Source organism: Vombatus ursinus, unplaced genomic scaffold (assembly GCF_900497805.2).
Source record: "Vombatus ursinus unplaced genomic scaffold, bare-nosed wombat genome assembly UNPS02014830.1, whole genome shotgun sequence".
NCBI lineage: Eukaryota > Metazoa > Chordata > Mammalia > Diprotodontia > Vombatidae > Vombatus > Vombatus ursinus.
The window spans coordinates 20,092,842-20,108,536 of record NW_020954608.1 but is presented as its reverse complement, the minus strand read 5'-3'; the positions used below and the strand labels follow the sequence as shown (position 1 = coordinate 20,108,536).

The window sequence follows — 15,695 nt, the reverse complement described above, 5'->3', positions numbered from 1 at the left end:
GAAAACATGTTAGTTGGCATCAGGAAAATAATCTTACCGAATATGGATGTCCCAAAAGTCTCAGTCAGTTTTAAGTTTTAATAACTTTAGAAGTACAAATGCTCCAAGCTTAAAGCAACGTTTGAAAGATGATTTCCAATGTTAAAATACTAACAGAATTCTTACAAAAATTCAACACAACCACTGCCTTGTCCTGTAGATCACACTAATCAGTTTTTAACTTTGTAAAAATTTTCATCAGCCATTGTTCAGGTACTGAAAGGATTGCTTTTGTAATGTTAGCTTCAAAATCTTCCAGAGAATGAGGTTCTGAAACATACATGACAGTTTCTCCATGAGACCACAAGAAAAAAGCCTAGATAGACCAGTTTGAGTGAAGTGGCCAAGCAAGAGGACCTTCTCTACCAATCTACCAGACTGGGAAAGTGTCATCCAGAAATGTCAAACATACAATGCACAACGACATGGTCCTTCTTCTTAAAATTGAAAATTTATTCAAAATTTATAAAACTAAACAATTTAACAAATTTTAAATGATATTTTTGTACATTTGTGTTATTTATACTTCTGATGTTATTAAAGCTTAAATCTGAACTAAAACTTTTAGGATACCCTATATGGTATGAAAGCAAATTCTGTATTTTAATTTTTCTCTCACAAATTTGGTAAACCCTTCATCATTCATGCCTATTGATTCCGATTATCTTTCAAATTCCCTTGGCTTATCTCAGCCTCTGAGTAGGACTCTATTATAGGAAGATAGTATATTATAGAAACAAAGTAAACACTTCATAAATATTAATAATGTTTTCCTTGGGTCTCTTCAGTGCTTCCCACTACTCTGCTATTCAGATCACAGTTCAATCCATCTCACAGATTTTTTTGTCACTGGCTTCTCATGAATCCTTAAAAGAGAAGTAGAATTCAGTTATTAGAGGGCACGATGTAGGAGTGAGTAAAGTTTATGACTCAGGACAAGTGCTTCTCATAAGTAGAAAGATATTCTCTGGAAGGGAGTTGACTGAGCAGTTAGGGTTCATTTACTATACCTTAGTCCCTTCTAGCCCAAATCTTCTTATTCTCCATTTTTATAGCAAATAAAACTTCTGACACATTTAGCATTTCTTACTAGTTAACAGATTAGAATTTATTTTTCTAGTCAAAATCTTCCATGTTAATTCAATATTTTATCTCCCCCCCTCCTTTTGCATTTATGTTAATCCTTTAAGCATCCTTCTCTTGACTTATTATATTTTTTAATTTACGTTTTTACTAGTTTGGAATAATATGATGTAGCATCTAACCACTGCATGATATCACTTTACATTTTTTTAAATAAAATATAAACTTCTCCCTCAAGTTAGTTTTAAAAAGTAATTTTGCATCATTTTCTTTAGGGCATTGGTAGAATACAAGCAATTGCATGTGATTGACAGGAAATTATGAACTCACAACAGATGCTAATTCCTGCCAGACTTCTGCTCTCAATCCTCTCTGTAACCACCAAAATAGGGTACTATGTTCCCTCTGACTTCTGCAACAATTTCTATGAGATAAACAAGAGTGTACCATATCCAAAAATGTGAGCACATTACTTTTTAGAGGCAGAGAGTGAGAGAAGAGAGAGAGGCTTTGGTAGGAAAATGTTCCATTTAGAAAAGACTTCTGTATGTTTGTTTCCCTTAATAGCATAGGACTCTAAATTTATAATTGCTAGTTCACTTGTAGGAGATGAAATTTACCCAGCAGCAAGCTTTTTGTTTCCTTTATCCAGGTCATGAACCAGGGGGCCTGGAGAAGGAATGTTCTTTATCAGCCTAAAGACTCGAGGGCATAGGCTACTTAGGAATAAAGTTTTCACCAAGGACAGTTTTTCATTCAGTACTAGTCAGGAGATACCATCTGGCAGACTCATAACAAGAGGATTTCCAGCATTAGATGTCAAAGTTATGTTAGAAAATGACTGGCATTGTAGGAAAGGCCCAGTGCGATGCCAATCTGTGCAGTTGCTCCTGAACCATCTATAAGCCAAGATTCCATGCCCTGCCTGTCACGGAAGAGGAAGTAGTAGAAGGCTGTAGTGGACAGGTGAAGTGGAAAAGTTCTTGCATTCAAGTGATTCTCCTCAAACTCTCGAAAGATCATGTCAGACAAGATGGCAGTCAACAATCAACCATAATCATATGCTTAAAAATTTTAACAGAATTATTGTTTCTTCTATTAGAATAGAAAGGTTGTTGGCATAGTGGATAGAGAACTGGTCTTGACTTCAGGTCTCGCTGACACATACTGGCTATGTGACCCTATGAAAGTCCCCTAAGTTTTCAGGGCTCTAAACAAATCTCTAAGACTGAAAATTTCAGAGGAGCTGAACTCTACTAGCATAGGGAGTTCCCTATACCACTGAAATCAAAGATCTATTATAATGCAATAATAATTAATGCTTATTAACTAATAAATCCTCATTTTAATTTTAAAATATAATGCAAAATACTTCCTGTTAGAACTAAATTAGGTTATGATTATTTATACTGTTAAGATGACTAGCTTTATAATTTTAACAGTTTATAATATTTCCTAAAGCAACAAATTGTGCCAAATGAATACCACAAATTCTTTTTTTTTTAATGAATTATTTAAAAATATATTCACCTACTGCATTTAAATTGCAGTCTGGGCTACATTTTTATTCACAATACTACCAACGTGGCACAGTTCTTGAATAATCCAGTTCATTAGGATTGCAAGTGATCTCTCATCTTATCAATGTGGATATTCCTTCCAACACTGCAGCTCAGGCCTCATGCATGCCTTACCACCCAGGAATCTCAAACAGCCTAGTGAAAGGTTGCTAGCATATTGGTATGTTATTCTTTGGGAATTATGGGAATATATGAGCAAAAATTCATTTTAATCTCATTGTTTACCTATTATAAAAACGTTATTGTTCTTGTCACAAAATATATCATTTAGTTTTTTGCATATTTGATTCTATAGTACAATCTGTAACTATTCAGTCATTGTTTATCAAGATCAAATGTCACGTACTCATTCCAAATTAAAATGATTTAAGAGAAATGAAATTTAGAGACGAGTTTGTGGAAAAATGTATCTAGAATTCCAGATCCCTTCAGGCCTTACCAAAATTAAGATTGAACTATAGACATCAAGACATCACTAGATCCCTTTCCTTGTGTGGGCATTATGGAAATCACTCTATTTGTCCTGTGGGACAAAAGAAAATCCAAGCAGTTGTCTTGAAAATGAAATAATTTAAAAATCACCACCTTTCTGTTTCTGCAACAACAACAACAATAAAACTTATCCAACAAGAGACGATGTAGAAAATATATCATTGCTTGCAAACATTTCAGTATGTATTATGCCTGTATTATGATATTCCCTTTAACCAGTTATTTAAATTATCATAAATTGAAGCAGTATTTCAGGCCACTGTATTTAATTTAATATAACTTTAAATAAAAAGGTACTGTGAAGACTAAAGTGCATAGAATTGTTCCTAATGTATTCTTTTCTCCTAAAGATGTTTCTAAAATAACACATTAAGTATGCTTTTGAATTTTTTGTTATTAACAGGTCAAATATTATGGTTGCCATTTGGTTGATGCATGCTATACAGATTGATACAAGAAACTTCTTAAACTGTGGTATAGTGTAAGACATCTAAATAGACCATTTCAGTTTAATCAAATCTAATATTAAACCTAGATAGATATTATATCATCGAACACACTAACTCAACTAATCTCAACCTTTGTCAGAAATTCATCATTAATAGAGATAAAGCAGAATATAGCCAATATGTAACCTCTGTAAGATACGGTTGTATGTCCTTTAAAGGGTGTCTAATGCTGTGTGCTCTCTGTTTTCTTCCTGAGAAGACATAATCCGAATTTTAAACAAAATTGTCAAAAACATTGAAGTTGTTGAGGAGAAGATGGTGGCCAAGTACCCTTTTAAAAAGTATAAATATCAGTGAATAGAGATAGCTCTAATCTTCATTAGTGTATTTCTTACTGCCTTGTGTATCGCACTTTGTATCTTTTGCATTCTGGTCTCAAGTGTTTCTTTAAGTACAATGATTTCATTAATCTCTGGATCCAATCTAGTAATAATGTCCTGATTTAATCAATTCTAGGAAGGAATTCAGGAATTAAGGTAAAATACATGAAACCAACTTATTAATTATCTCCTCATTTCTTCTCTATTAAATCTTGGAAGGATAAACAAAAGTCATGAGTTTCCATTGATTTTAAAAGGAATTTTTTAGAACCCTAAAATTTTAATTTAAATTTTCATGGATCATGTAAACCCCAGCTATAAGTAATTTCATGCTGAATCTGGGAGCTATAGCTGCAAAGATTTCTGAAAAAGAGACCACCATCTCTCTACATGCATGTATTTTAAATCCAGGGAAAACATAAATCAGACAATTTTGTATAGAAAGAATTAGAATTCTGCATTTTTTCTAGTAACATTTTCCCCCACAGTAACTAAAGACATCTTTTTAGCTTTCATTTGTCCAGGTTGGGCTTTCTTTGGTGGTTACAAAATACTCACAACTATCAGTTCAGAAGGAATTTCTCACTCCTAGGAAAATGCCATTAGGAGAAAAAGTTAAAGTTTCCTCATGAGAGTGTAAAACCTTCATTTGCTAAAGCATAAAATTATAAATTGCTACTTTTTGTTGCTTCAGCCTATTGGTGTAGGTATACCAACAGTTAATTTAAGAAAAAGAAGGCCCAATGTTCAGGTAACTCTGATAGAAGGTAGTTATTAGTGCTTTAAGCTATGCTAAACTATAGCAAAAATTAAGCTTTTATTCCCAGAAGCTTCCAAGTGTTGAATGAGAAGGCTGTTTATTTGATATATGGCTTCCAAAGCATGGGATGTGCATCCTTCTTTATTGAATTGAAGCAAAACTGTCATTAGTGACAGTAAGGGATGTGCATTGACTAATAGCTGCTAGCAAAAGTGATATTGCAATAACATTAATACATTTATATAGATAATTTTTTGAAAAAAGAATAATTAGATATTGTGATTATGTTTCATTAAATTTTCCTTTCCAATATTACTTTAATAGCTTTTTAAATAGAAATCAATTTAATGTGGATACTCCAAGTTCTACAAAACACTAGGTCTCAATAAAATATGAAATGAATATTTCTAGAAGCTTGATGATGAGAAATAAATGTGGTGAAATTTACCATAAGTATTTCTTCTCCATCATCTGTGAAATATGTCCAAAGTAATTACCGAAAATAACCAATAGTACATAATACAGCTGTGGATTTGGAGACATAGAAATACCTCCAAAATACTATATACCTTTTGCCATCCTGTTTGAATGGACATGTTACCAGAATAAGGTTTTTTTCATATATATATATTTCACTAAATGTGTGAGAAATGAGAAAAAACTGTTTAAACATATCTAAAAATATTTTTGCAGCTTAATATGAGAGTATTATTTGCATTGTACTTAGCCGAATAAATGATTTTTGAAGTTCCATTTAAGAAAAAAAGTTAATACAGAGAGGGAAGGAAAGGAAAGGAAAACTGACTAGTTCAAAGGCAAGTTTACTATCATTCTTAATACAATTTTCATGGAATAAGTAAGAGGAGAGCAGTGGACAGTAATACAGGACTGAGTGGGAGCACTTGCAGTACAAAGCTTGACTGTGCTAAATGACTTTGCACAAGTCATTATTTATTTAACCTCTCTGGGCATAACTTTCTTCTTCTACAAATGAGAAAATTGGACTAGATTACTTTTAAGATCCCTTAGAGCTCTCAACCTATGCTCCTATATGGTACTGTGATTGAAAGTTATACATCTGCCTAGACCAGGTTTTGTTTTGTTTTGTTTTGTTTTTAATGGTATTGTGATGGAGAGGCAGCATGGTCTAGGAAAATGATAGTAAAAGTATATGTTGGGGCAGCTAGGTGGCGCAGTGGATAGAGCACTGGCCCTAGATTCAGGAGGACCTGAGTTCAAATCCGGCCTCAGACACAACACTTACTAGCTGTGTGACCCTGGACAAGTCACTTAATCCCAAATGCCTAGCCAAAAACAAAAAAAAGTATATGTCACATATTTATTCCAGTGCTATCTATACTACCTATTAGCTAGACCTTGGGCAAGTCATTTGTCCTCTATATTCCTCAGTTTCCCTATCTGTGAAATGAAATAGATGAACTATATTATCTCTAAGGCCTTTTTCCTCTTTGTCATTATATACTGCTTTTATTTTATTGCATAAGACTTTCATCTTTTGTGTTTCTTTTTTTAAAAACCAGTTTAAATCCCTTTTCTCTGTATTACATTGACTTATGAATTCATTTAATTCTAATCTTTTGGCATGTTTCAGTTTTTTCTATTTGCTTGTGTTCTTTTGTGGTCATGGGAATTTTAGTGAATCTCCATTCCAGTGGTAAATTCAACTGCATGTAGATATTAGGATGTTAAAAAATATAGAGAGAATTTTTGTTCCTTCAGCAAAAATTCAAAATGGCAAACTAGCAACTACTTTCCCATTTTAGAATATTATCTTTCAAGAGATTTATGAGGAAAAATAAATTTGAGGTATCATGCATATTTGTATGCCAATTATTACTAATCATAACATCAACTTTCATTTTAAGTATTAATACCCTACATAACTTTTTTCCATAATAACCCTGAGAAATGGGAGGTCATCTATTAATATTCTAATATTATAGATGGAAAATTAAAGAAACTAAGAATTTGGGGTCAACAGTTCCAACAGCTTTCTAATGGCAAAGCAGAGACTAGAATCAGTGTCTTCTGATATCTAACCTAGACATAGGGGCAGTTGGGTCATCTGGTGGATTAAGCACTGGACTTTGAACTAGGAAGCCCCAAATTCAAAACAGATACTACTTCAGATACTTAGTAGCTATATGATCATGGGCAAGTCATTTAACTTCTCTTAGCCTCAGTGTCCTAATCTGTAAAATGGGAATAAAAATAGAACCTACCTGTAAAACACTTTGTAAAAATTAAAACATCATGTAAATATCAGCTACTTTCATCATTATTATGTTTTCAGGTAGCTCCTGTTACCTTTGACCTTTTCTATCACAATCCCATTGTTGAGTCTTTTAAAGTATGGTCTGCTAGGTTGCCATTTTAAATGAATTTAATTTACTGACTTAAAGCTTTGTGGTTTTTTCCCTTTGTTTTCTTTCTTTTCTTTTTCCTTTCTTTTTTTTTTTTACCATTTCATTTTCTTCTCTGTCTTTGTATGTTGGAATGGGACGTGAACATCATAATGCCAATTCTTCCATGACAATGCCTCCATGCATGCTGTTTGGGTCTGGTCATGCTATGCATTATCCATTGCATGTAAGACAATGATTTTACTTCTGTTTACATTTTAGCATTTTGACTATTTTGGGATTGAACATTAAAAAACCTTCATACTGATATGGTGGTGTCTGTGTGGTGAAGATGATTTACTTCTTGTGACAGTATAAAAAGCTGACAGCAGTTTGACTCATCTATTTATGGCAATGGCTGGGCTTTCCAGTATTTGCATTTATGAAACAAAATATGTTGTAATTCTTCTAAGGAAATAGGTTTTCAAAACAACATACTACATTAGTTATAATGGGAGCTGAAAATGAAAAGCCATCCATCTATTATCTACTTTTTTGGCTTCTCCAATCTTGTTTATTCCAAATCAAATAAATGAAGATGCAGATATTATTTGCATAACATAGACCACTTTTCTGTAAAAATAGCAAACTTGTTAGCAATTTTAGGATTAATGAATGAAACCATCTGCTTTCTTTTCAACAGTGTAAATTATCTTTCACAAAAATCCATCTGTATCCAATGTTCTAATTTTTTTGGGATGGGACTAGTCTTGGAAAGGTCAAAGAGTTTATCCTATGAGTAAAATGCTTTCTTGTCCAGAAGGCTTTTATGGGATAAATGGATGCAGTTTATTTAGAACACACGTTCTTTTTTGTTTTTCCCCAACAAAGATCTTTACCACTTAATTTCTCCAGAGAGTTATAGCAGTAGTATGCTGGTAAATGTTTACCAACCAGCTCTTCTACTTAAAAAAATTTTTTTAAAGTATGCTTGACACACTTTTAAGTTTTATTTACATCAATATTTTTTCTCTAACATTTTAAGTGTAGACAACCTAAAATAAATAAAAAATAAAAATAAATAAAGCCCTGATTGGTAGCATTTTCTGACTTTCTAGAGGTTAATCGTCACACTGAAAATTTAAAATCAGCTCTAATGAGCCAGTTCAAGCTGGCTCAAACACATCCCTGCGTAGAAGTGAAACAGCTGTGATCTATACTTACAGAATACTGCTGTTTGGGAAATCTGTTATCAGCTCTAGCTTTCCTTTTACCTTCAAAAAAAAGCCCTACCCTCTTATTAAGTCCATTGTGGCTTATAGTCTTTTCAAATTTGTATGAGTTTTGTTAATAAATTGGAAAAGTTATACCTGTTAATATTTTTAAAAAACCATTTCTGGTTCTATAGTTGGTAAAGCCCTAAATAACATTTCTTTATAACTATTATTTGATATGGCAGGCACATACTACCCTCACACATAAATGTTTCTGTGTTAAACAGTTATTAGTAGAGACTTAAATTTCTTGAAAGTAGACTGTCTCCCTCCTGTTTTTGTATCCTCAAGGCCTAATACATTACCTGATATAACGGGTTCTTAATGAATGCTCATTGATTATCAAATAATATATTGTTTCATTATTAATGACCTTTAATGGTCTCCAGTTCAGGTAAAATACTCTTTAGACACACAAACTAGGAATTAGCTTCTACAGCTGCAATATAAATAAAACTGCTATTATAAAAGCAAAGGGTAATTTTCTATTTGCTGTCTCTTACTGTATAAATTATTCAATGTTTTGTCTTTAGCTCATTTTGTAGATGTCTTTCTCCTTCTCTCTGTCTCTTTTTTGTTATTCTCGTCCTCTCTGTCTCTCTTTCTCTATGTGTGTGTGTATAGCTAAAGACATCCTGTCTTTGCCTGTGTGTATACATGCACACATATGTGAAATGTGATGATAAATTAATTAGGCTGATGCCATTGCCATATAAAATTATTCTCTTTGCTTTAAACCACACTCTGTTAGTATACATTTGTTATTTGTCTTTTGAGGATCTGTATTTGTTAAAGTAATTTTAAAAATAAAGTCATCCTCATCTATAGAGAAATAAGTTATTGTTTCTTTCCCTCTTTGTTGTGTGTATATATGTGTGCATACATATACACATATATATACCTATACACACATATGTTCATTTTACCCAAAACATACTACAGATTGCTTTAATGAAAACTGTTAAGCTGAAAAAAATGCCACAAATGTGTCATGACTATCATCATCACCATCACCGGCTCCACCACCAGTAATCATTTGCTGAATGCCTGTTTGATAAGCATTTGAGTTTGCAATGTAGTTATAGATAACATTGTTCCAATTTTGGGTATGGTGAGTAGATAGAAAAGTAAATCATAGAACAAAGATATGCATGTAAAATGATGTCCCCAAAACTATATAAATTATTTCTGCTTTTATGATGACTTGCTCGCAGTATATGGAATTTGAATAGAGAAATATTACCAGGCACAGACTTTTTTTTTAAACTAGCGTTAATTAATGAATTGTAGCAACTTAAAGCTTTTGTGCTTTTCCAGTAAATGTGCAACAGAATTTCTTTCTCCTTTATTTATTCATAGATTCTTTAGCTCCCTTTGAATTTCAATTTATTTACTGTTCATTTGTCAGAGTAGGACTCATTATGCACTGTAGCCCTAATATGGCCTTTGGTTGATTTATAAGAGAAACCAACCGCTATATACTGTAAATTATCTGAGTAGTTATTTCTGTCCCATTCGTCCATCATGGACTACACATTAAATACTTTGTTCTCTCAGAACTTGGGTATTATGAATGAAATATTGGAAAAATACTAAAAATGTTTCCTTTTCAGGATATGATAAATTAAAAATATAGCATATTTAAAGCTCAGGATCACTAGCAATGATCAATTACAAATTCCTATTATATGAAAGGATATATGCTTAGATATTTATTATATCAGACATTTTAATACATTTAAATTCAATCTGAATAACTTCTCAAACTATTGCAGAAGATCCACAATGTAATTATTGCAAAATGATATGTGCTTAGTACTTCCTATTTTCTGCTGTAGAATCCTAAATCTCAGGAGCCTGTCACCTTGGATTTCCTGGATGCTGAACTGGAAAATGATATCAAAGTGGAGGTGAGTTGAACTAATAGTTGAGAATGGAAGCCAAAAGATAACTGTACTAAGTAATCCTTAGTTTGTGCTTTTTCTTTCAAAAGAGGTAGTGCTCAATTTCTGTGCCCTCTTAAGTATAAGTTCCCAATAAAAGAAACACATACTTTCTCAAGAAGGGGAAGAAATATCTTTTACCTTTTCATCCTTCTTCCCCAAAGTGAATACATAATAATTCTCTTATAATAAACTTGTTTTTTTTTTTATTTTCTCCCAGTCTTGTATATGAATAGTTAAGCACGCACCCTATATGAAACAGTAGAAGGAACGTGGGCTTTGGAATGAGAACATGGGTTCAAATCTAACTATGCTACTGAGGAACTGTGTGACCTTGGGCCAATCTCTCTGAGCTTTAGTTTCCTCATCTGTAAAATGAAGGGTTTGGAACAGATGACATCCAAAATTCATCCTAACTCTGAATCTATGTTGCTTTTCATTATCTTCCGCCAAGATGAAAATGATGTTTCACTCTTTTGAACTCTTCTAATATTTAGTACCTATTTTATAATACTAATCATATTCTATCCATTAGAAACAGTCCTTGGCAACAATGCCACAGGATATGGTATTGAAATAGGCCATTCGTTCTGATCTCCAGATGCCTTTTGCTCATCCAGTCTTACTTTATAAAGTCCCTCCTTACTTCCCTAAGCAAGGAAAGCCAAGATTTGCAACCTGGCATCAGTAAAAGATTTCTGGCATCACTGGCTGTTTCTTACACAGTATGCAGAGGATTAGGCAGGATTTTATATGACATGTCATTTTTATCACTTAAGTTGTAGAAAAGTCATATCTTTGTTACTAGATTGGAACTTCCTTGAGGACAGGGGTTGCATCTTATTCTTCACTGTTTTGTGAACAGAGACTTAACAGATACTACAAGTGCAAGGTTTTCTTAAATTGCCAGGATTTTTAAAAACCTGAAGAAAGATCCATCCCTAAGACAGCAAAGTTGGCTGATTTCCCCCCCTGGTTAAACAGATAATTTTATTTGGACATACTTTGATGCCTCTTTGGATCTGTGTGTTGTTTGGATCCCATTGACATCACCAGTGAAGTAGGTCCTAGCCTCCATAAACTGTGAGATACTAACCCTCCAACATACAAAGTAGTTACTTCTAGATTTCTTGGCATTGCATGGATACCCATGAAATAGGCAGGCTACCCATTGACTGGGGTATCTCTTGCTCTCACTTCATGACTGCTCCATCTCTTTTTCTAGTCCTACATCTCTGATGTAATCCTTTGCACCAGTTCTTTGCAGTTTGTCACTGAAAATATTTTGTTGCCTACAGATTCAGGCTATGATATTTTCTGTTGTCTTTTGGGATGCCACGGGTTTAACTCTTCAGTCTATGGTATTCCAAAAATCAAACATACCTTAACACCAAAAGAACAATGATATTTTTAAATGACATTTTTACATGTGACCTTAGTTATTTTTGAAAAGTTAATGATATTGTCTTTTGAGAGAGGCATAAAAATCTTGTGGCCTTTCCAATTGGTCCTTTTTAATATCTCTCCATCCCTAAGAAAATCTTTAGGGAAACCTAGGTGGTGTAGTGGATAAAGCTCTGGCCTTGGAGTCAGGAAGACCTGAGTTCAAGTCTGACCTCAGACACTTACTAGCTGTGTGACCATGGGCAAGTCACTTAACGCCGATTGCCTCACCAAGGGGAAAAAAAAAGTTTCTTCCTAAGAAAATCTTTGTTGCCCCTACTGTTATTCCAGTTTTAATATTTAAAAGATGTAAAATTGGAGGTAAACTTACAAAACTTAGTTTTGGGGAAAAAGTGTTCTCTTATAAGCTACCCATGAAAAATATATTAACAAAACTGTTTATAACAGAAAAATATATACTTGTTCAGTTGTTTCAGTTGTATCTGGCTCTTTGTGACCACATTTGGGGTTTTCTTGGCAAAGATACTGGAGTGGTTTGCCATTTCCTTCTCTAACTCATTTTACAAATGAGGAACTTGGGCAAACAGGGTTAAATGACTTGCTGGGTCACAAAGCTAGTGCTGGATTTTAACTAAGGAAAATTAGTCTTCCTGGTTCCATGCCCATTGCTCTATCCACTGTGCCACCTAGATGCCCTATTTCTTACTAGCTAAACATATTTCCCTTCTAGCTAAACATATTATCCAACCAAATGTCATGAATAATACTTTTGCTAGTTACATTTAGATTAATGAATGACCAAATAGACTTGGTATTTGTCCTCCTTCAATAGTTTAAAATGTCAATGTAGCATGACAACTATCTTTCATAAATCAGTCTTCCAGAAACAACTGCTGGTGCTAGGTCAGCTATGAGAAATTGTGCTTTATTTATTCTGAGTCTGATCAACAGATCTGCAAAGACTACTTTCAATAAGCATAATTTGTTGACAATGTACATGGAATGACAAAAGATTGTTTTGCTTTTCTTTAGATTAGAAATAAAATGATAGATGGAGAAAGTGGAGAAAAGACATTTAGAACATTGGTTAAATCTCAAGATGAGGTAAGGCCTTTTTTATTAAAGAATAAGTAAACATAATGAAAATTAGTTATATATGTTGAGATTTTGGGGTATATTCATACAGTATATGTGATTTATGTATTTGAGATTTGTAAATATAATTTTTAAACTTATTTATATACTATTAATACACTATAAACATGCATGCTAAAAGCAGACTATAATAATGTACACTATAAGACAAACATGATATCATATCCTAGCTGAGATTTTTATGAAAAAAAAAATTTCCTTTTGACATATGTTAACTTTAGAGGTATTTTTCAAGGATTTCTTTTAAAATTTTTTAAAATGAGTTGAAATGTTCATATTTTTTATATGTAAAACTGCTTTGCTGTTTATTTTAATGCCATCATCAATTAGCATCTCCTTTTAAAAAATATAGATGATCACAAAATTCTGTGTCCTTAAGCAACATAATACTCAGTAAGCCCTTATTTTGAATCAGTGATTTGTGGTTACAAAAAAAAAATCATGTTCTTTTTCTCATTTGATTCTTACCATCCTCTGATGTAGGCAATGCTCATATCATTAATGTCATTTTGTAGATGAGGAAAGTAGGACTTTGAGAAGTTAAATGACTTGACTAATGGCACAGAGATAGTAAGTGGTAGAGAAGAAAGATGAACCATTATTTTCTGCCAATTACATTCTCTTTTAATTACCCAAAAATAATATTTGACCAAATTTACCAAATTTCACCAAATAATTTCACCAAAATTATTTGATGAGCAAACATACAAGCTGGTTCAATTCATTAAGGATCTTAAAAGGATTTTTATTTTTGTTTGAAATTTTCTGATTTCTTGACTTATCTACACCTCATGGGAGAATAGTTTTTTATTAAATATGTTTTTGAAGATACTCTATTTAGATAGAAATAAATGCTTTTTTAAGGGAAGACAACTGGAATAGGTCAATGGGGGTGGAATATTCAGTTTCCTGCCCCTCATTTCTTTCAAGTATATCTTACCCTAATTATCCTAGTTATCAGATATGCCCACAACCAAGATGATGGGAAATTTTGAAAGTTCAGTTTGCTAAGTAGAGGGGGGTGTTAACATGGGCCAGGGGGCACTCTGGTTCTTAAAAGCTGTAAGGCTGCATTGTTTGATAGTGTAGTTAGTACTGAGTACTTTGGAAGCAACAAAGGATTCTCATGTGAAGGTCCACTCATTCCTAGACTCTTTATAGATAAAGCCCTTTTCTTTTAAAATAGGGGTATGGTTCAGTTAATAGAATCAAATCAAGGTTCCCCTCTCCCTGCCCCCCCCTCCCCACAAAGTGAGTCCTATAAACAGAATCCATTTCAGTGGCTGGTTCACCCTTGAGAGACATTAGATGACTCCTTATCCCCAGAGCCCAGAGACTAACATGGTAGTCCTTCTTAGATAGAGTATTCTTTGTTTGTTGGACTTGTCTTTAACCTCCATTTCAAGACACAGGGAAATTCCTTAATTTGCTTTCATTTTCTTTTGTCAAGTTCAAAATTAAAAATGTTACACAATCCCTTATCCTATCAACAAAGTAATAAAAGGCACCCCTGGCCATTCAAAACTTCAGCCAAGCATAACTTTTAAGTCCAAGTTATAAGATTGTGAAGAAATCTGTTTTAGAGTGGCCACGTTGAAAGATTTGTGACAGTGGTTATACTTAGGTTTTGGCTCTAAGTGATTTATATACTTTGTAATGAAACTTACTTAACAGTGACTATCCTTTCTGAATCACAGAGAATTGCTATCCAAAATAGATAATCAGGTAATAGGCTTGCGTTTTAAAATTTTATTTCCATAAATGCTTGAATTCTCTTATATTCCTCTACCTACACACTGGATATAGTAACTTTAAAAGAAAATCAGAACTCTTTCAAGGCCATATGAGAATTCACTATTAGAGATTCTAAGGTCAGAGGGCTATTGCTCCCTCTCTTAGCCAGGCCTGACGTGTTCTGCTTTTCCCTTCCCTGCCTGGCTTTCTCTCTTCAGCCACACAGCTTTTTTGGCATGATCAGTTAGTTGCAACAACAAGCTGCCTGTGCAGAGGGGAGAGTGTAGAAAATCAAATTTAACCTTACATTGTTCCTTCACAAAGTCCTTGTGAAATAAGTATACAAGACCATTATTTTTTCCTTCTTTGTCTTGGGTTTTCTAAGCTCATATTTATTGCAAGATAGCCCCTATTCTCAAAAAGATTATGTATTCATTCTGCTGAAACTGAATTTGTAAACTTCATTAGAAGACAGGTAAGCCAATTTACAGTTTACTGCAAAAAATATCTGTGCCATCTAGAATAGTCCTAGGCACATTGTAGATGCTCATTAAACTTGACTTATTGTACTATATCTGGAAACAGACTCATTTCTAAGCATGGCCTTTAACAGTGTATACAATAATACATTTTTAGGGTTGGAGATGACCTCATAGCATATCTAGTCACCATATATTTTATAATGAAAGAAAATAAAGCTTAGAGATATTAGGTGACCTACCTAAGGTTATGCCCTGTTTAGGGTAGAACCAGGACAAGGACCTGGAAAAGGCAGCATAGTATACAATAAAGATACCCAAAATTTGCAAGGTCTTCTAGGCTCAATTATGAGATTCCAAAGATGAATGTCAGCATTGTCTCTGAATTGTGTGTGAACAAGTCCTTCAGAATCTATACAATTTTCCTCTTTAAGACAGGAAATTGTAATCTTATTTCATCTTTCAGTGTTCATATATTAAGCAGTGAGCCCTTGGAAACATTTTAACTTGTGAGATGACTATTCCGCATGTATCTTAATACTATCTCCCTAGGTACAGTT

The 15,695-nt window shown here is 33.4% G+C and overlaps 1 protein-coding gene across 2 annotated transcripts in view; it reads left to right on the top strand.

Moving 5' to 3' along the window:
* Positions 1-15,695, top strand: part of CACNA2D1 (calcium voltage-gated channel auxiliary subunit alpha2delta 1) — a 665,469-nt gene that overhangs the window by 598,657 nt on the left and 51,117 nt on the right. The window contains exons 19-20 of one of the 2 annotated variants that reach the window (XM_027838804.1): positions 10,274-10,330; positions 12,800-12,871. In XM_027838804.1, coding sequence (XP_027694605.1) covers positions 10,274-10,330; positions 12,800-12,871 — 129 coding nt within the window. Of the gene's footprint in view, positions 1-10,258; positions 10,331-12,799; positions 12,872-15,695 lie in introns of both variants that reach the window. The other variant, XM_027838803.1, reaches the window with a different exon arrangement.